Raw genomic sequence first — 21,590 nt, forward strand, 5'->3', positions numbered from 1 at the left:
GTCCTGTTTCATCTGGAGGGACGAAAGCATGACCAACTTGGGTGCCGAGGTGCTTAACTTGTTTGGGTGTTTGGGCATTTGGGTTGGCCATGGTCCAAATATTTTTGTGTGTGTTTTTTACTACTTTTTTCTTTTTTCTTTTCTTTGTGTATGTGTTTGTCTTGCTGTCGGTCACCCTTCTCAAGGGATATGGCCAGGGTAGATAGATTGTCGTGGCTGTTCTCAGGATAGGTGTCAGGACCTGTACAACCTCTTTTATGAGGATCGGGCAGGATAGGATTTGGACATTTGATTGGAGCTTATCCTGAGTCTTTTTACGAGGCACTTTAGTGATTCTGTAAAGCATATTGCCAACATGTATGTCAACAAGCATTTTCTCACCGGTAAGGCTATTTTCAATACCACCAACAACGGATTGCAATGGTTTAATTAGAATACAACTGTCAACTCATGGCCCATGGACCAAATGTGGTTTTACAATGCTGAGAGAAGCACAAGAGAAAAAATACGTGCATTGCATCAAATCGTGACATGCAGTTTTAAATATGTCAACTGGATGTCGCCAAAGCCAGGCACCACTCGCAAAGCTCCCAATGTAGCTGTATTTACCATTAATTAACCAGAGATTATTAAGGAAACCTATCAAAGTGTTATTTTTGTGAAATAAAAGTTACTGACGTGCTATTTAAGGCAATTCAAGGAATGCAAAATTTTAAAAAGGCAGCTGGGTGTCTTTGCAGAAGTTTAAAAAAAGCTTTAGCTCCTTTATATTATAAATATGAAATTAAACAGCAAGGTTCACATACTCAGGAAATCATTACATCAATCATTCAAACGACTGTATGCTATTTTTGTCACTTTCCAGTCTGCATGAGTTTCCCTGGGTTATATGAACTGTGGTGGAAAATAATCCAATCATTGATATTTTTTTCATTATTTTTTTACAAATGCACATTTGATATCAACTACAAGAGATTACATCTTATTGAAAGAAAACTATTGAGGAGGAAAAAAACCTCAAAAATGTTTTTATAATCAAGTCTTAAATCCCTAAATCTTTTTTTGGGATACAAGCTTACGAAAAGATCCCCAGCCCTCCTGTTGTTTAGGGTGGTAAAAATGTTCATCCAGTCACCTTGGGTGGGCGATACTAGGAATTTGAGTATCAATCCGATTCAAGTACCGTATATTCCGGACTATAAGCCGCTACTTTTTTCCCAAACCTTCAACCCTGCGGCTTATTCAGTGATGCGACCAATTTATGTAATTTTTCTAACAGCTACCAGCTGCGCTCGAGTACAAAAGGTAAGATTTAGACCGGTGGAATATATGCGCCGAGGAAGACTGCAACTTCTTAGCTTGTGCACAAATTAAATTAGCGTAGACATATCCTCATCATGCAAATTGCAAAAAGAAAGGCACATGACGTAGCTTTCAAGCTGAATGGAAACGAGCAGTCCGATAAAGAAGGAAACAGAGCTACTGCACGTAAACTTAATTTTGCGAGCGTGTTGCTAGCGTGTTTTTGAATGAGGGAGCGTGGGACGACGTCTATATGACAAAGTCTCTTTCCCATACTGGGGAAGACGACTTTGATTAAGTCAGTTAGAAGGAGGAAGATGAGGACGGTTTACTGTGGTTTCTACAAGTACGGTATGTTTTTTTTCAACAGACCCGTTTACTGTGTTGCGAGCGTGTTGTTAGTAGCGTTTTGCTACCCTTCACAGGCACGGTTTGGGATGAAAGTTATAATATTATAATTAAAGCTTTGAAAACTTTCTTGGTGTACCGTCTTTCTTTGTAAATATGTGTATCCGATGTATAATATGTATTTGCACCTGTATATTTTTGTAATGTACTTTTTTGATATGTTTTGCGATTTAAAAAAGAGGGGCGGAGCAAACGCGGGCTGACGGGAAGTGGGGTAAAGGTGAGTAAGACCTGTTGTCGCGGCGGACAATAGTGGATATATATATTTCCCACCCTTACCTTTGGAAATATAGACTTTTTTCCTTGGATTAGTTTCAGCGGGTACCCGGACCCTGTAGGTCTGCATCAAACCTTAAGTACCGGTATAATTTTCTGTTCATTTTTCCGGCTGTGGTTTTTAGACCGTGTACTATATATTCAGTTACAATCGCGAGACTCAAAGCCGGTTTTGGGCTAATTTTGTGATCGTGTTACAAGTTTTAATGTTGGCGCATGCGGCTTATATACAGGTGCGGCTTGTGTAAGTACAAAATCGGTTTTCCTCTTAAAATGTGGTGGGTGCGGCTTATAATCAGGTGCGCTCTATCGTCTGGAATTTACGGTAAATGCATGGGAGAATGATCAATACCGACCCTATACCAATGATTTTTGCTTGGAAGTGTTATGATCATTGCATAGCTGAACCACACTCTTTGAGTGTGTTTTTAGTTATGAGCAACAAAGTGCACATTTTAAGGCACAAAAAACGATTTTTTTAATATAATAGTTACAATTCAAACTTTACCATTATTAAATAAATAAATATATACAGTTCTGAGGTCATGGGATCAAATCTAGCTTCCAGCTTTCCTGTGTGGAGTTTGCATGTTATCCCAATGCTCACGTAGGTGTCCTCCAGGCACTCCGGTTTCCTCCCTCGCTCCAAAAACATGGATGTCAGGTTAATTGGCCGGTCGCAATTTACCCTAGGTATGAATGAGCGAAAGAGTTGTCTCCATCTGTGTGCCCTGCGACTGGCTGGCAACCAATTCAGGGTGTCCCCTGCCCACTGCCCGAAGACAGCTGGGACGGGCTCCAGGACCCCCGCGATCCTCCTAAGGATCAGCGGTGCAGATAATGGATGGATGAATTTTGTAGAAATGTAGCAATGTAACAAAAATACAAATATAACAATGTCAACATGTCAACTATACCATAGTTGCACAATATTTTGAAATTAGAGTCAGAAAGTGCAAATGGTGTAAGCAATACAATCTAAAATACCTTTTAACAGCATAAAACGTAACATACTTCTACCCCGACTATTACAGAGCACATGTCAATTAAGAGAGTCAAAAAATCTGCAATTTAACGAACCCTTTTGGCTCTGTTACAATAGTGACAACAGATTTACATGTTTTTGTTCAGGAGCGGTAACATGTCCACATTTTTGTTTGTAGTTGAGCTTCCCATTTCCAATTTCTAGCTTGTTATAAGGGTGCATGCCCAGATTTTTCCCTCTCTTCTGCTTGGCAGGCAAGATGCAGCAGCAGGTCAGGTAGGGAGTGGTGCTAAAAGTGTGCCTGTCAGTCACACTGACGGGCATAAAGGTAGAGAGTGGCCGAGGACTCTGGGCAAGAGAGAGTAAAGGGCTGCACTCTCTGCATAGCGAAGTAACGGCGAAAATGGTGGAGGAGTGACGTGTCACTACCAGAACATTAGTACTGATCCATATTTTCTTTTTTCATTAATTGGATCGATCTGCCTAACCCTACTGTCACCTCACTCACACATTTATAGTACTTGATTTAGAAAAAATAGCATTCATAAGTAACCCATGAACTACAATGTGTTTGCCAAATGTTGTTTTTTTATCCTGTAATTTCCCACATGAAATTAAATGAACTGTACTATTTTCTTCCTGCAACCCAGTTGCACCTGGCTAGAAAATCTTTTAACGTTTGCTTCATTTCACCCTTGCTGCCGTGGCAACAGACACTTGACTTTATAGGACTAAAAGCAGATAAAGGTATAGATCGAGGTGGACTTTTATTTTCTCCCCTGAAGTATGTTTGAGTGCTTGGCTTGTAAATTGCTCATGGATGCCTGGGCTGAAATGATGCTCACACTAAATTATACTCTAAGTTCTCTATCGCCTGATTTGGAACAAAGTCGAGTGATAAAAAGATCCCAAAGTCATAAAGCTGGTGACCATCAAGACTGAATTATTAGGTCCACTGACCGGCTTGATGGTTTGGGACACAACTTGGTGTAAAATACATGAAATTGGAACAGCTTGTTAAGTGTCCATGAGAAAGGCACTGAAGGGATCACTGGAAGGCTATAAAAGGTAAACACTTTAGTGTTCAAATACATTTATTTTTCTTGTAAAGAATATTTTTAAATGAGACATTTCTTTGCACAAGTGTACATCACAGTTAACATATCCCTTAACCGCGTGGGTCATGGAAAGGTTGGCACCAGTCCATTCCTTGATGTTGTCGGCCCAGTCATTTTTCTGTCTTCCTCTCCTTATCCCCCCTTGGACTGTGGCCTGGAGAATAATGTAGGCCAGTCCTGATTATCTTGTGATGTAACCATAACACTTCAGTGTTCTTCATAGGGTCCAATGTGCCTTCTGATGTTGTTGCACACTGTTTCCTTTATCACATGAGCTATGTGGCTGATGCAATTATGTTTCTTGTGGCATAAAATCTCCATGGCCTGGATTTTCCTTTCCAGCTTTTCTATGAGAGTCCACGTCTTGCAAGCATAAAGGAAGAGTGAAGTTACCAGTGCTTGTATGAGTCTGATCTTTGATTTCAATTTAATGTTCTTGTCCACCCAAATGAGTTTTTAAGTCTGGCAAATACAGATGTGCTTTGAGCTATCCTGGCCTTAACTTCTGTTTCCGACCCCTCTTCTGATATGAAAGCTCCACTATATTTAAATTAGGTGACTGGTTCAAGCACTTGGTGGTTTATGGTCATTTTTGTGGTGATTCCTTGGGGTTGTTAACCATTACCGGTATGTTTGTTTTTTTCTGTGCAGATTTCAATACCATACCAAGTTGATGCTTTTACAGAGAATACAGCCTTGTCTCACACTGACCGTGGTATTAAACTTTCAAAATGGAAAAAAAACCTTCAATTTTACGATTGATTAGTACACTGTTGACGTTGGCGAACAGCCGTTTAATGGTCTGAACTAGTTTCTGGCCCATGTTAAACTTCGGTGTGGTAGTCCATTAGGCGGCTTGCCATGCTTTGTCAAATGCGTTCTTAAAATCCACAAAGATTTGGTAGAGGTTTCTCTGGTGGTCAAAACAAGTGTGCATACCTTCTTCTAACTGGGATACCGCCTCTTTTAAGAATTACCTGATCTGATTCAGAATAATTCCAGCTCATTAGACGGGTTGGCATTTAAAGTGTCTCTTGCCCTAATAAAGTTGAGATGTATCGTAGGTTTTTATCCCCGCAAACATAGAATTTAGTGGTGGAGTGTGGACTTTTTTGTAGCTATTACTTTTATTCAGAACAGATTTTAGTTTGAAGGTATTTCACTTCTCTCATTAGTGCCAATGAGTATAATGTTATTTGAATATCTTATGGCTCCTGTTACGCATGACTTTGAAATCAGGAAAGGACGTCTGCCATCTGGCTGTTGTGGACTATTCCCAAAACCAAGTTAACCATCTGTGGGTTTAAAGCATAGAAGTTGATAATGTCACCCAGGCTAAAATGATCCTGGATTCCGAATAAGACATAATTCTATCTAGAGCCTAATGCTGGAGAGCTAATTAATGCAAAACAAAATGACAAAAGAGGTGCGTACTTTTGCAGCTCTTAGCACCATCTTTGGAGATTTTCACACTCAATAGATACGTAAGTGTTTGTTGGCTCAGAGACACCACACAAATATGCCGCAGCTTGTCAAGAAATATCAGAGGCAATTACACCCAAGCGTTTAAAGAGCTTTGGTGGTGTGAGGACAAATATATCTTAATTTAGCTGTGGGTGTAATTTGCAATTAGGTGTTACTAATGTCGCACTTTGCAGACTGTGGCCCCAGACAGCTGGTACGCATGCTTTTGCTGTGAGGTAATTTTTGCATGAAAGCTTCTTAATGAAATCATATGTTTCATAAGGTAGAATGATTGAGGTTAACAGAACATTAACAATAGATATAAAAAACAAGGTTATCATGTGGTCAGGCCTTTTTTCTTCTTCAAAAGGATCAGCAATCTCTAATGCCAATATATCAACAGAACCTACTGCCAGGGTCATCACATACTCTGCTGTATAAGTAGATTTGATGGCATTATACTGCCCTTTAGTGAAAGAAAAATCGTTTAAGCCTGTACAGTATCTTTAAGAACCATTACAGCAGACTTTGAATAATTATGTTTGTTGAATGAGGGTCACTGGGTGAGGTATTGAGATTTATCTACATCCTCTGTTTCAGTACATTGATGGCTTGACATACCTGCCTGCCGTAGTACACCACAATCTATGTACATATTTGCATTTGCTGTAAAAAAAACACACTATAACACACTATATGCATTACTCTTTTTCTAAGTTATGAACCATGCGGACAATTGTTATTAAAACCCGGAAAATTCTTTATTTTGTCTAGGGCCCCTTTGAAGGGATGCGGGGGAACTTTGCAGAAACGCAGACTCGTGTTATAAAGGAGGTCTTTTATTTGGACAGGGTTCGGTTCATGGGAAGTTAGGTAACGAGGCAACAATTGTGGTCCAAGATACAGGTGAGGGGTTAGTGTCCAAGCACTGTAAACCCGATCAGTGAAGGTGACAGTCCAAGAGTTCGTCAGGAGGTACACGTGATCCTTAAGGGTAGGCAAGCGTTCAGTACACTAACATAACAAAAGGCTGTGAGAAGTGTGCTTGGGACATGGCAAGGAAGACAACGAAACTAGCACAGATCCAAGAGGACAGAGTGTTTAATGTTGAGAGTCATAATAGGAGGGAAATCAGGACAAGTGACAATAGCTGTGAGGAGGAAAATTGGACCTGGTAGTGAGTGACCAAATTAATGCAAGGACAAGACAGATATGAGAGAAGAGAAAGAGAGAGGAAACCTACAGAGGCAGAGGAACCTGAGTGCAGGGACGTGATACATTTCTGCTCTCAAATTTGTAAATATGTAATGTTGCAGCTTACAATTTACCTCCACTTTGTAGTTCGGTGCAGTTTATGTACGTAAATGTTTACAAAAGTGTGCCTGTGACTTATAATTAGATGCAGATTATAGTTTGTTTAATCAGATATCATGACTACACAAATTTCCTCCTTGATGCATTGCTTGTAATTGACCCATCTTTAATACTGCTGGATTTTAAGGCTTTTGCATGTCCGACGGTTTCCAGTTGGTACATGTTGTATAGATAGCAAGTCCATTCCATGACTTTTGTCCCATATTGGGCGATACCAATGCCAGTTGTAATAGAATGACCCAACTTTTAAGATTAACGTGATCTTATATTTGTCCCCAAATTACGACAGATTAAGGGAAAGAACACTATTAATGTAATATTCAATTTCAGGCACCGAGATTGTGAAAATGAAATGTCAAAATGGAGCCATTATGACTGACAAATTAATTTTTACGAGGAAGCATTTCTGAAAGTCAGGAGAGGATGATTATACCGCCGCTTCCTGTGTTCGCATCACATGCGACAAACAGGAAGCCGTCATTACCAGGATCATTCAAATGCAGCACGGGACTGATGATACTTGTGAAGCAAAGGCCTGCACTATCTACTACTTGAGAGTCTTGGTGTATACGCTAAATTTCATTAAGCACTTCCTTAACAGATGTCTTCGAGCAAAAATAAAATGGAAAATTCCATCAACTCGCTGAAATATGGGACACAGCAGTAAAGGCATGCATTATGAGCCAAAATTAATACATTAATTGTCTATTCCCCTGCAATATATATATATATATATGAATCGATAGATAGAAAGCATAATCCTACTTTCAGAAAATCATAATGCAGAAAACAATGCATCATGTAAATCCACAAGGTGTTACTACTGCAATAAGAAAACCGCAATACAACAAGGGATTACTAAATACTATATTTTTTCAGATTTTCATCAATTTTATCCCACTTTTTGCAAAACATGCATATACCTTCCTCGATGAATTCTTCTGATTTTTCTACTTCAACTCTTCTTTAACGTTGGATCAATGCTGCAGAAATCATCAGGCCATTAAGTTTTCACTTAGTTTTCACAATTGTTCCTTATAGTTTTTCTCAATATTTCATGCATCTATTATTTAATTATTGTACTAATGGTACAGCTTAAAAACGCAAGTGACTTAGCAGGTGTTTGATCAACAGCCTTCAGTGTGAGAGAAAAGGACTGTCCTCAGAAGGTTGCCCTCCTGTGATCACGCTAGATCAATAGCAATTACTAGCTTTGCCGTTGACGCCATCGGGTGAATCGGTACTGGCCGTTCTGAAGATACGCTGCTTCATTAGAACATGCCTACACTCTTGACAACTTCCCACAAGCAGTGATTACTGTTTTTCAAATTGAAAGCACATGAATGGATGAAGTGCAATAAAATAGTGGTTTGCATAGTTTACTTTTTGAATAAATGCCTACTTTAAAAGGAGACCCTTCTTTCCCACAGCAAAATAAAGAAATTAATGTCTATATACAGTGAACTCCCACCTTTTCTATTACGTGCCAACTTGCGATACCGCAGCAGAGCCAACGATATTGTTAAGGACTCCACTCACCCCGGCCACCACCTCTTTGACCTGCCGTACTTTGGTAGGCTCTACAAGTCCTTAAAACAAGGACTTGCAGACTCCGAGACAGTTTTCTTTCTGCAGGTCCATTATCACGCTAAAGAAATGGACAAGACTGAAAAAGAGGTATTCATATCGTATTTATCGACTTATTTAGAAATTTTGTTTTTGCTGCTAAATGTTATTGCATTAATTTTCATTGCCCTATTGTTTATTCTCACCATGACACTAGTCACGGTTTTATCCACTGTATAAGAGACTTTAGATGTTAATTTTGTGGATTTCACATTTTACAATGAGAATACCGGTAAGTTATATTCTAAGCATTTTATATTTTGCTGTTTAGCCAACTTAAATGTTGAATATTTGCCATGATCAAAATACTTTATTGACTATGAACCCATTACCAACATAACATTTACAATGTATTTATTGAAAGGGAGGTTGTGTAATATATAGTGTGTCCGGTGGCACAAAAAACTTTCGTTCAGTAAAAATATTATTTTTTTAAATAGCAGGGAAAAATACATGACTTTTTTATCAATACAAATTTGTATTGAAAAATCATCCCCACTTAGGTCGCTGCCATGTTTGCCCAGCATCCTGCCATTTAATAGTCAAATATTACACACTGGGGCTTTAATTTCCTACAAAGTCTGATTCATCATCAGATACACCAATGAGTTGTTTTCCCTGTCGCATTTTTTGTGTTTATTTATATCTTTCAGGACGAGTTTGTGCTTTCTCCAATCTCCTACATTCGTCTCTGGTACCATGACTTAAATAGTGAGAAAATGGGATAAAAGCTAATACCTTTTCATCTGACATTTGCACTACGGATGGTCCAGTGCTTATGCTTCAGTGTTTTCATAACTGGGATATGGGTTCAATTCTCACTGCATCTAAGTTTTTCGATTCGGCTCAGCAATATTTTTCGACAGATCAATTATTACCCTGATGCAGTACATGCAAAAAAACACAGTATACACAAATAAATATGGGAGTTTGTGTTCTCTTTTTAATTGTTGTATACTGGTGCCATTACTGTAGTTGTCTATAATGCCACAAGAGGCATCAAAGTTCTGATCAATAGAAAGGAATCAACCGTTTCAAAGTATGGTACTTTGTATGTAAGGACATTACAGGTCTCTTAGTCTTCCTGAATTCGTCTGGTCGTTAAATGGACCCGTCTTGGTTTCAGGCACGGTCCTGGTGGAAAATATGCAGATCAACGGCCGTGCCCAAGACCCCGGCAGAACCATCTCGCTGACTTTACTAGACAACTATGACTATTGGGTGATATTGGAACCGACGCGACAGCGGCTCTACCTGAACAGCACCGGCCGCATTCTGGACAGAGATGTAAGTATGCAACACTGCATTCCGAATGCAGACCAGAAAATTAAAATGTGCCAGTGTTTCACCCTTCTTTAAATGCATTCACCACTAGTATGTAAATAACGAAGCATCTCTCGTTTAGGTTCATTTGCATTATAGAAGCATTGGTCCGTTTGTGCCCCGAGGTTAGGGCTCTTATGGTTGGTGATTAAAGGTTTATAAACATGCGTGTTTTTATATTCATCGTAACTCTGGCCTGTTCCTTATTGGGGTCATTAATTCGTAAACCCTGAGAATGGAGGAGCGCCACTAAAACTAAGAATAGATTAAATGGAAATGAATATCCACACAGGCTGGAGCTTTAGGGATGGCTTGCCAGTGTTTTTTAATGCAAAATTTTTACTAAAGTGGAACAAGGTGGAGGAGGCCTTGGATTTATTGGGTGTTTTTATATTTTTTTTCATGTGCACAATACTAAAAATAATAACGATGTGTTTTTGACTTGGGACCTCAACAGCTTTATTTTCGTTTCAAATAATACTTTTAAATAGATGATGTTCGTGCAACTATAACAGACCTTTTAAAATAGTTTTAAAGTCATAAAAAATGCTTGTTGATAGGCCTTTGCGGTGTAAAACGGGTGACAGGGCAAAATAAAATGATAAGTCATAGTTAAGGCAACAAAAAACAAGAGCAGAAAACCCAAATAAAACTTACAATGTATTCAAAAACTGAGTAAAAGTTTTGTGATAAGGAGATACAACGTAATGCCTTTTCCTATGTATTTTTATTCCTGATGGCTGAGAGGTTAGAATCACACTGCCATGATCAGGGTTCGATTCTTGTGCAAATTTAATCTGCTATATTTTTTTGAATGATCAATGATTGCTTAAATGCTGTAATATACTACTGTAAAACTTTGTATGTTTGAGTTATTTTGTGGGAAAAAATAATGTGCATTATATATGCTATAAGTAAAAAATGAAGAAACTTTTTTTTCCCAAATAGAGCAACTTTGATTCCGTCCTGTTCCTCGCCAATACCAAACGACCCACGGCCTTTACTGGTCCGCAGGCCGGGTGATTGCTGACTACTGGTTTAGTGAACCTAATTGACCATATTGAAAAGCTAACAACTATATTCCAATACGATTACATTAAAAAATAACTTACCTCTAATGGTTCTCTCAGTCATTAACTTTGAACAGGAACAAATAAATATGATCTTGATACAAATAAAAATATAACATTACATGAACATCTAATTAAAGAAGCCACTATTGTTCGGATATAATCAAGCTTATATTTAAATTTTTAGCAAAAAAGGGTTGAAATCACTTCATCTAACTACAATAAAATAAAGTGTAAGGAAAACTACTTTATAGTAAAAACAAATAAACAACAATTCCTGCTGTACGATACAATCTTCATCTCATGGGCCGGAGACATTCTTCTCAGGGGCCAGATTTGGCACACTGGCCTTGACTTGGACATATTTGGTCTAAATTATGCTTTTTCTCAGTTTTCATTGTTTTTCTTATTTAGTTTCTTGCAGGCTGCTGGGAAATATCAAAACTGCTGTGAAGTAAACATTGGAAAATAGGCGCTTGTTGGTGTCAGAATAAATGAGTCATATAATAGTCCCAAAAGACGCTCCTCTAATCTAAAATACTTTCACAATCTTCTTCTCGAAATGTTTCTATCCGACCGTGTTTCAAAAGCACTGCCTGGTTTTCATGAGCTCATTAGTGATAATTGTGCAGACCATTGAGTAGATGTTTTTCTTTCGATTGAATGGTTCCTACTTTTTCTCTCTTGACAATAAATACAAAATATAGACTGTGTCGCAAACCATGTCACAAGGTAGACCAAGTAAACACATGTCAGTTTTTTCAAAAGACTTTCAAAAGAAGAAAAGGAATTTAAAAAAAAACTTTTTTGTGTAGCCATTGGTGATTACGCACATTAATATTTGCACCACATGGATTTACAGCTAATTCTATCAGGTTTCCTGTGTCTGATTCAAATTCCTGTGCTCCTTTTCATCAGATTCCAAATTTTGCAGGTAATTCAAGGTACCCTTGTACTTGTGAAAACAAGGTCCCCATTCCTTTTTTTATTTTTTTGAGTCATATAGTCATAATTGGTGCCTGTTCATGTCCATCCTTCTTGCTTATCATTAACGAACATATTATAGCTGTAATAAATCACAGTTGACGTTCCTGATGGGCCCAATTAGCAATCAGCAATTTATCATTGATTCAAGCCTTTATACGTTGATGGTCAGTAGGGGGGGATCAATTATCTGTGACAGTCAGTGTGTAAGGACATCACTTACTAGATTAAAGTAATATGAAGGAATCATTACTTGAATTTCCATCATCGGGATTTTATCGATATCTGAATGAATTCCGTTCCTAGGCTGGTAACAAAAGACGAATTTCAGTTAAGTCGGTACTTACATTTTGAACTCTGGTTTTAAAATGTAATCCATTGTATGAAAGATTTATATATCTCTGTGTTTTACATATGAAGGAAACAAGTAAGAGGGGCTGCATATCCTAGAACGAAAAGAAATGCCTGCAGGAATATGTTGCATTAGGCCAAAAATGCAAAATTGGGTAAAATACAGACCTTTACGTTGCATAAACTCTGCTTTATTCAATACACTGGCTAAATCATTGAAAAATATATTGCTATCCTATGAGGGTTTAGTGTAAATGTTATCTGGTATTATTTTTGACATGATTTAGTCCAAAAGTAAAAGTCTTAAATTATCCATTAAAAATATAACTTTTAATGCCATGGAAACTTTTCAAGAAGTTTCTTCTGAGTCGCAAGTGTCGTCCAGTCAAAACTTCATAGGTTGAGTACATAAATCGAGTCTTCATAATACTAAAGGTTACGACCATCAAAGGATTTTGTTCTTTTTTTCCCCGATAGAAAAAGTCCCTGAGACCAAAAAAATATATATATTAACAATACATGTCAAATACAGTTGTCAAATTTTCTTTTGACTGAACTAGAAAGCAGCTGACAAATTAATTAAACAGTCTGGGTTCATTGTATGAAAACAATATAAGTTTCAATTTTAGTAGATACTTAAAATAAGTAGAGGAAACATGGATGGATTTTTAACTTGCAAGAACTGGCTAGTGAGCAATTTCAAATATCAACTTGCTCTAAAGGCACTCCTCTGAGCCCCTTAATTAATCAAGTCAAGGCAAGTCAAATTTAGTTATATAGCCCTTAATCACAAAAATGTCTCAAAGGACTGCACAGGATTACAGTTACAAAATGACACAATTACCTGATCTTAAACAAACATGCGGGCAAGGAACAACTCAAAAACCTATGCGTGAGCAAAAGAGAAACCTTGAGAAGGGACCTCACAAGTGGTATCCCCTTTCAGGATGACCAGGGTGAATTACATTTAGCATTACAGTACACAAACATAGTAAACACTAGGTAACATGTTGAAAATTTGTCCGGAAAGTGCATGACAGCAGCGACGCCCCCAGCCTGTAAACTAGTACAGAAAGTCTATGACGGCCACGACGCAGCTTCCCATCTCTGCGAGCTGGTCCATGCAGGCGTTCACATGCCTTAGGTCAAACGCTGGTCCGCTGACTGATTTCCAATCGTCCTTGTCCTTTGTATCACCACCAGGCAGGCAGTCGGAAAAAGACAGGACAATACAGAATATGAGGTGGGCATCAATCATAAGCTTTGGAATAGAAGTGTGTCTTAAGCCTTGATTTAAAAACTTCCATTGAGGTTGCAGATCTTATCTCCGGAGGCAGGGCATTCCATAGCACTGGGACCCGGATGGAGAACGCTCTCAAGCCTGCAGACTTCTTGGCTCTCGAAGTCACAAGCAGACCGGCATTTTACGAGTGCAGACTCCGTGCAGGAACATAGGGGGAAATCAAATCAGAGAGATAAGAGGGTGCGAGTCCATGCAAACATGTATATGTTAATAAGAGAACCTTAAATTCACATCTTAAGTGGACTGGGAGCCAGTGCAAGTTGGCCAATGCAGGAGTAATATGCTCAAACTTTTTGGTCTTAGTCAAAAGTCTAGCTGCTGCATTCTGAACCAGCTGCAAACTTTTAATGCTAGACATCGGGAGACCAGAAAGCAAAACATTACAGTAATCAAGCCGACAAGTAATAAACGCATGAATTAAAACCTCTGCATCTGATTGGGACAGCATCGAACGAATCTTCGCAATATTACGGAGGTGGTAGAAAGCTATTCTAGTAATATTTTTCGTGGGACTGATACGACAGATTAGGATCAAATATAACACCTAGATTTTTGACCGAGTCACTATGGGTGATATTATATTTATAGTTAACCAGCTCAGTAGCCTAGATGGTAAGGCGCCCGCTTTGAGACTGGGAGGTTCGGGTTCGCGCCCCGGCCGAGTCATTCCTAAGACTTAAAAAGTGGTCGGCGGCGCCCTCTCTTGGCTGCGGCTGCATCGGGTCAGGTGCAATCGACATTTCGTTCTGTGTACATTGTTACACAGAATGACAATACAAGGAAATTATTATTATTATTATTATTATTATTATTATTATTATTATTATTATTATTATTATTATTATTATTATTATTATTATTATTATTATATTATTATTATTATTATTATTATTATTATATTTGTCTAGGTTCAGGGTAGTGTTTGAAAACAACTGACGACAGTGAGCTGGACCAATCATCAATATTTCAGTTTTTTTCTGGGTTAAGGCGCAAAAAATTAAGTGACATCCATCTTTGAAGTTCAGTAAGGCAAGCCTCCAGATTTCTACAACTTAACTGTCGAGTTGTCTCCAGTGGCACATACAGTTGAGTGTAATCTGCATAGCAATGGAAACTAAAATTATACTTGCGGATAATGTCACCAGGCGCGATCATAAAAATACTAAAAAGGGGCGGGCTAAGTACAGAGCCCTGTGGAACACCACAGGGGACATTAGATTGTTTGGAGGTCAGATTGCCATAGTTAACACATTGCATCCTATCTGACAGGTAGGACCTAAACCATGAGAGTACAGTTCCTGAGATAACAATGCATTCCAGACGAACAAGTAATATGTTGTGGTCGACAGTATTAAAAGCAGCACTGAGATCCAGCAGCAGTAACATTGATGAGACACCGGAATCTATTGCTAAAAGGAGATCATTGGTTATTTTAGCCAGGGCTGTCTCAGTAGATTGATTTGCCCTAAATGCTGACTGGACAGTTTCATAGAGGTTATTTTCTGACATGAAGTCATTTAACTGCTGTGCAGCGAACTTTTCAAGTAATTTTGCAAAAAATGGCAGATTTGACACTGGCCTATAATTACCTAGGCTTTCTGGGTAAAGGTTAGGTCGCTTAAGCGTGGGTTTAATGACGGCAGACTTGAAGGCTACAGGAACAATACCTGAGGATAGCGATATATTAATAATATTTAAAACTGATGGTCCTAAGATCCCAAACGGATCCTTCACCAGTGAAGCTGGAAACGGATCAAGTAGGCAAGTAATTTGTCCGGCCCTATTGACCATCTGTGTTCGACTATCAAGGGACAAATCATTGAAACCGGAGAATGTTTCTGAACAACCGCCGACACGGTCCTTACCTAACACCTCCACATATTTGAGATAGGAGGAGGTTACAGAACATTCTTTTAACATTTAATTCCTGATTAGTTGAATCTTTTTAATCAAAAATTCCATGTTGTCATTAGCAGAAAAAGTAGAACTATTTGGGTTATGTTGTTGTCTGGTAACTTTCGCCATTATGTCAAACAAATATTTCGGATTATTCTTATGTTTAACAATAATCTTAGAGAAAAACGATGCTTTAGCTGAGGCAAGAGCTACTTTATATTTCAGCAAGCTGTCACACGAGGCCAGTCGGAAGACCTCCAGCTTTGTAGTATGCCATTTTCGTGCAAGTTTTCTGCAACCTTGTTTGAGTGACCTGGTTTCTTCAGTAAACCAAGGTGTATGCTTCTTAGGTCAAAATGTATGCCTTAGGGGCGCCACAGAATCAAGAACATTAACCAAAACAGTATTAAAGTTGTTTGTAAGCGAGTCAACAGACCCAGTGTACAAAGGGAAGGCTGCAGTTACCATAGGTAATAGTTCTTTTAAAGCCAATGCCGTTGTAGGGCGGATATTGCGACTGCTAAAGCCTAAATTTTCCTTATCACAGTAAACATTAAACAGCACCTCACACTTAACAAGATAGTGATCAGAGATGGCATAAGGATACGGTAACACTGTAACATTTGAGGCCACTACGCCACGGGTCAGAACAAGATCTAGAGTGTTCCCATCTATATGAGTGGGCACATCAACTATTTGATTGAAACCAAATGTACTGTATCAATCAGTGACTTAAAAGCAATTGCAAGTGATTATACTGTCAGCCTTGCATGACGGCAGATGCGGCCCGAATACCATACCACAGGAATATTGTTGACAGGTGGAGTAGCAGGATGACTAGTGGTAGAAAATGATGTTATAACTTCTCCCTCCTCACCTAACAAGGGAGAATCAGAGGTAAGAAGCACAGAAGAAGATGCTATAGAAGAGTACAGATCAGGGTGTGTGGTCCAGGCAATGGAACGAACTAAAATACAAAAACTATGTGAATTGCATGAATCTAGCATAGCGCTAGTTAGCTCTAGCTTAACAGCACTAGTGTACCCTGTCATGGAAGGCTTAAACAGTAATCTATATTTTTAGAAAGAGTGAGAGCACCTTCTCAGTTAGGGTGAAGGCCGTCTCTCCTCAGCAGGTCAGGTCGGACCCAGAAAGCAGGCCAGTTATCCACATACCTACATCCCTGCTGACTACAGAAACTTGCCAGCCACCGGTTTAGCAAGACTAGTCTGCTAAACCTCTCATCATTGCCTCTCGCATTAAATTAAATCTACTAGGCTACAAAAGCAGATACCCTCAAATAGGTATGGAAGATCAAAGAACAGTAACAACAATGCAAACAGTTTTATAACAGTCAAAACATCAAAAAGCAGTGTGAAAATAACAAACTGCAAGTGTCCAATATTACAATAAATAAATGTAACAAGTTATGACCATCAAAATATGTTTTCTTTTTACCTAAAAAGTTAGTTCCATAATTGAAAATAAATGATATGGACGGAGCAGGTCAAATATAATACAGTATTGCGATTTTCACTATGGTTGGATCCCTTAACAACTAAGGTCGTAGTAGCACTATTTCCTGTGGTTTGTTTTGGGCAAGCACAGCTTGGTGGCGTCCATCTCTCTCCAGGCCAACATAAGTTTCCACCCGGTCTCGAACCGGGAACTTTTCGCGTGTTAGGCGAATGTGATAACCAAAAAGCTGCTGATGAATGGTACAATGAATTAAACGGTCTGGGTCCAATTTTATTAAAATAAATCTAACTGAAAATCTAACACTGACAAGATAAATAATCACTTGTTTGCCACGCTTAAGTTAATAAATGGCTGCTTTAATAAAACGTAACAATTGATGTTGTTTTTGCCATTTTGATGATATTGGCACAAATGAGCCTTACATAAGGTCTTGACTACGCATTTTAGAAGGCCACACTTGAGAATGGGTCAGCTTAAAAAAACAAAACCGTGTTGCGCTCTCGTTTATAACCTCAGGCAAGACTATGCTGGAGTGCTTAGCATTGACAAATAACACAGCACAAAGTTGTCTGAAATTCATTCTCTCTTTTCCTCTTTTTCAGCCTCCCAACTACATCACCACGATTGTGGTTCAAGTCCAGTGCACCAACGAGCTGGTCGGTACCGTCATTCTCCACGAAGTCCGGATCGTCGTTAGGGACCGGAACGACAACACGCCGCGTTTCATGCATCCACGTTACTATGTGGCCATCAACGAGGTAAGCACCCAAAAACATTTTAAACTAAATTTCTGAATTCGTCAGGAGAATAATGCGATCGCTTATACTTGCGTAAAATGGCAGGTTTTAACCAAAATGAACTAATTATTTAATTTTTCTCCGTCAAATGAATTCACTTTTTTTTTTAGCCCTCATTCCTTGCCATAACGTATAATACGTTCATAAAAGCATTGAGCGTTCAAGCTTTGTTTTAATTTGTCCCATGCCTACATAACTACAGAATTACATTTTCTGTAGGCCTTCACAGGTTAGATTCCGGTGGTATCCAATGTTTTGGCGTATCCAAGTACCATGTCTACTGTTATACACCGTTTAAACTTGGGTATAATGTGCACCCCTACTTTGAGTTCTTTTTAGGTTAAAAAATTGCAGGTATACGCAAATATGGTATGTTTTAAACAGATTCCTCAAATAGAAAATAGCAGATCTTTTCTAAAATGACTACTTTTTAAAAATTAAGATTGATAAACGTTTTAATGGTATTACTACCAAATACATTTTGTGTTTTTGTGTTAAGGATTCCTACAACAAAAAGAAGTTCACATGCATTTTCAGATGTGTTTTATTGTGCGTGGAACCCCCTGAGAAAATATATTTGGTCGTAATGATAAAAACAAATACAGCTAATCCTGCAGGGCTTTATTTTCTTTTTGCCGCACAACCCGCTACTCACTTCTATTGTCCATTCCAAATGATGCAGGCATTTCAATTACCACGAGAACATGGAAGCTGCGCCGTGCACGGATTCTCTCACCTACGCATCCACCGCCGCTTGGAATGCTAATTCCCCTGTAGGGTTGCGATCAATCTTCACTTTTGACTTCCGCCTCACGCGCATAAGCTCAAGGTCCGGCGCGTTACTTTAGCTCCCTAACGTGAATCAAGGCACACAAAAGCTCTCGACTGGCCCTCGCTGAGGGGGGCACGCTGATTCTCATATTTACTTTTATTATTCTGTCAGCAGTGCGCATAAGCGCTCAGCTGCAGTCCTGCTGCTGACGGCAACGTTTTCCCTTTTTTGATGTGCCGCCTAATGCGAGAAGTGGACGCCATAATGGCCGCCACCGTGCATAGACGCTCGCCTAACAACAGCAAAAACAAACAAGAGGCTGTAAAAGCTGCTGACGTGATTTTACCTTTGGACTTTCATATTTTATTCTCCTACAGCTCACCCCCGTGGGAACGACTATATTTACTGGCTTCTCTGGAAGAAATGGAGCCACCGACATTGATGATGGGCCCAATGGGCATATAGAATACAGCGTCCTGTACAACCCCAATGACCCCGTATGTATTACCTTTTTCTACTGCATTGTACCTGCTGCACACCCAAGTCTAATAGATCAATTCGTTCTCTCATCGTGGCATATTCTTGGAAGCCTTATGGCGCAAGCTTGGGCATACTACAGCTTGGGGCTTTTAAATCGGCCTTCTCAATGAAATAAATATAAATATTGAAGGAAAACTGTTCTTCTACTAATAATGTGTTTGCCCGCTCACTGCAATACCCACCTTTCCCCAATCATGATGCTCTAAAAACATATTAAACATTGTTGGAGTACCTTCATCCTACCCAACTGCGCAGTTGGTTTCACACAGGCGTAAACAGAACTACATTGGGCACTTTCACGCAAGCTTAAAACCAGTGACGTGCAGTGAGGTTTGTGTCTGGGGAGGCACAGACCGACTTACAAATAAACAAACTTACATCTTATTCACTATTTGATAAGAAGAACAAGAAAGCAATAAATGAACTGTAGCATAAAACTATTTTATTGTCTTCCCTAAACATATAAATTAAGTCCATGTGCTGCCCCCTTGGGTAAATGTAAATTGGTAATCCCCCATTATGAAAAATAAAATAAAAATACAACATCAATGCAATGGGAAAAATACTGGATCGCTTGACTTGCTGTTATGTTGCTAATACTATCACATTATATTGTTTAGGGCTGATTTGTGCACCTAATCAAAATTATTGGTCTTACTATTGCCCCCTACCATTAGGCAAGATAATTGCATGCCTCACTCTGTATTTGCATACACTCAGCTGTGTAATGTTACATACTAGTTAGATAAATCTCATCTCATCTCATTAGCTGTACCGCTTATCCATGTTAGGGTTGCGGGGAGTTAGATAAATGATATTCATAATATAATGTGAAAATTCAGTTATTTTGAAAAAATAAAATCGAAATATTTTGAAAATCAGAATCTGTCGTCTCATTTTCGTGCTCTGCCATGTGGCAAAAACACTACGTGCCTCACTCTGCATCTGCATACGCTCAGTACAGTTATACTTTAGATACTAATTATATTAATACATTTCTTATAATAATGTGTAAATTCATCAATTTTAAAAAAAGAAATCCCAAAAATTGTGAAGGTAAATCAGAAATAACTTTAACATTGACCAAATATAAGTATGTCTTTACTAATTTTACCATATGATTTTTAATTTCTATTTTCATTATTACATGTGAGGCACAATCTTACCTGCTTTCCCTGACTGCACAACCCATTGAACATATAGTTAACCAGCGAGGCTTCTGATTTTGAAATGATTTTTACTTATCTGTGAATTTTTTTTTTTAGTTTTGTTTTTTGTATGAGTATCATAATTGCTAATAAGGATTTTTGAAAACATAAAAATTAGAGGAAAATGTTTTAATTTGTAAAAAAAAAACATATGGATATTTATGATTAAGGATATGAAATTCGACAATTTGGAAAATATCTTGATCCCCAAATTTCTCAAAATCATTTTTGTCATCGATTGTGAAAAAAAAAAAAAAACGGGTGATAATCCATTAGTTGTTGATATAGACAGAGGGTTTCTTTATTTATGGAATGAGTTTAGAGTTGATCAAGCATTTGTATTTTGGATTAATCTGTCATTTGGAGTTTGGCTTTTTATGATCAACTGCTCCTAAAGGTTTATTTGGTATTAGAATTAGCAATATCTATATTGTCATTGATAACAACATAGTGAGATTAGACCTTGCACTCCAGAAGAAACATGTAAGCCTTAAAAGAAAAAAAAATAGTCATTTGAAATTACTTTTTCACTCATCCAATTGACTAAGTGTGGTGCACACAGCAGTTTAATTGAGGAATAATCTTAGTTTGTGTCTGTTATTGTCCATGATAGGTTTATGGTTTAGTGGACACTCAAAACAAGAAGAGAATGCATCAATGGATCTAGAACTTGCAAGAAAGACAGACAGAGAAGCCATCTGATAAAATTGTCCAACCTGTTCTGAAGTCCCTCCTCTGAGTCTTTTCCTTATATTAAATGTCCTAGGTTACAAAAGCAGATTTGCTCTAAAGGGTGTGATTATAAATAACAGCAACACGATTGGCTGATAATAACGATAATGTAATAGTCAAAACAATGAACAACAGTGTAGAGTAATAGTCAAAATAAGGAACTGGTTTCCTACAAAATATTCTTTGCAGGCTGCCAATATAAAAAAAAAACAGAATAAACCTATGACTACCAAACAAAAAACATTTGGGTCCTTTCGTTGGGTAAGTGAATCTACGTTTTTTTCCCCAAAGTACATTAATTTCATTCTGTTTAAGCGAATTCCACTCTTTCAATTACTTTTCTCCCGTTTGGTTTCCCATAGATTGTTTTCTCCGCAACTTGGGTGAAAATCTCCTGCTTTTGTCACTAGGATTTTGTTTCCCAGTTTACATTCACAGCTGCCAAAATCTCCCTTAAACACATCATAGCTGAGATTTCGTAGAGCTCTATTTTCAAGCAGAAAAACACAAGCTCCAGTCTGAGACCATTTGAGGGAAATTTAAATCGAGTTCCCATAACCACCGTCAACCGTCACAAACTCA

At 38.3% G+C, this 21,590-nt stretch overlaps 1 protein-coding gene across 1 annotated transcript in view; it reads left to right on the forward strand.

Annotated features, from left to right (window-relative positions):
- LOC148353674 (protocadherin-15-like) overlaps positions 1-21,590 on the forward strand; it is a 350,912-nt gene that overhangs the window by 90,104 nt on the left and 239,218 nt on the right. The window contains exons 5-7 of the mRNA XM_088350828.1: positions 9,680-9,840; positions 17,562-17,717; positions 18,906-19,025. Coding sequence (XP_088206954.1) covers positions 9,680-9,840; positions 17,562-17,717; positions 18,906-19,025 — 437 coding nt within the window. The remainder of the gene's footprint in view (positions 1-9,679; positions 9,841-17,561; positions 17,718-18,905; positions 19,026-21,590) is intronic.

Source organism: Urocampus carinirostris, chromosome 13 (genome assembly GCF_059441175.1).
Source record: "Urocampus carinirostris isolate Australia breed hairy pipefish chromosome 13, RoL_Ucar_1.0, whole genome shotgun sequence".
NCBI classification, from domain to species: Eukaryota; Metazoa; Chordata; class Actinopteri; order Syngnathiformes; family Syngnathidae; genus Urocampus; species Urocampus carinirostris.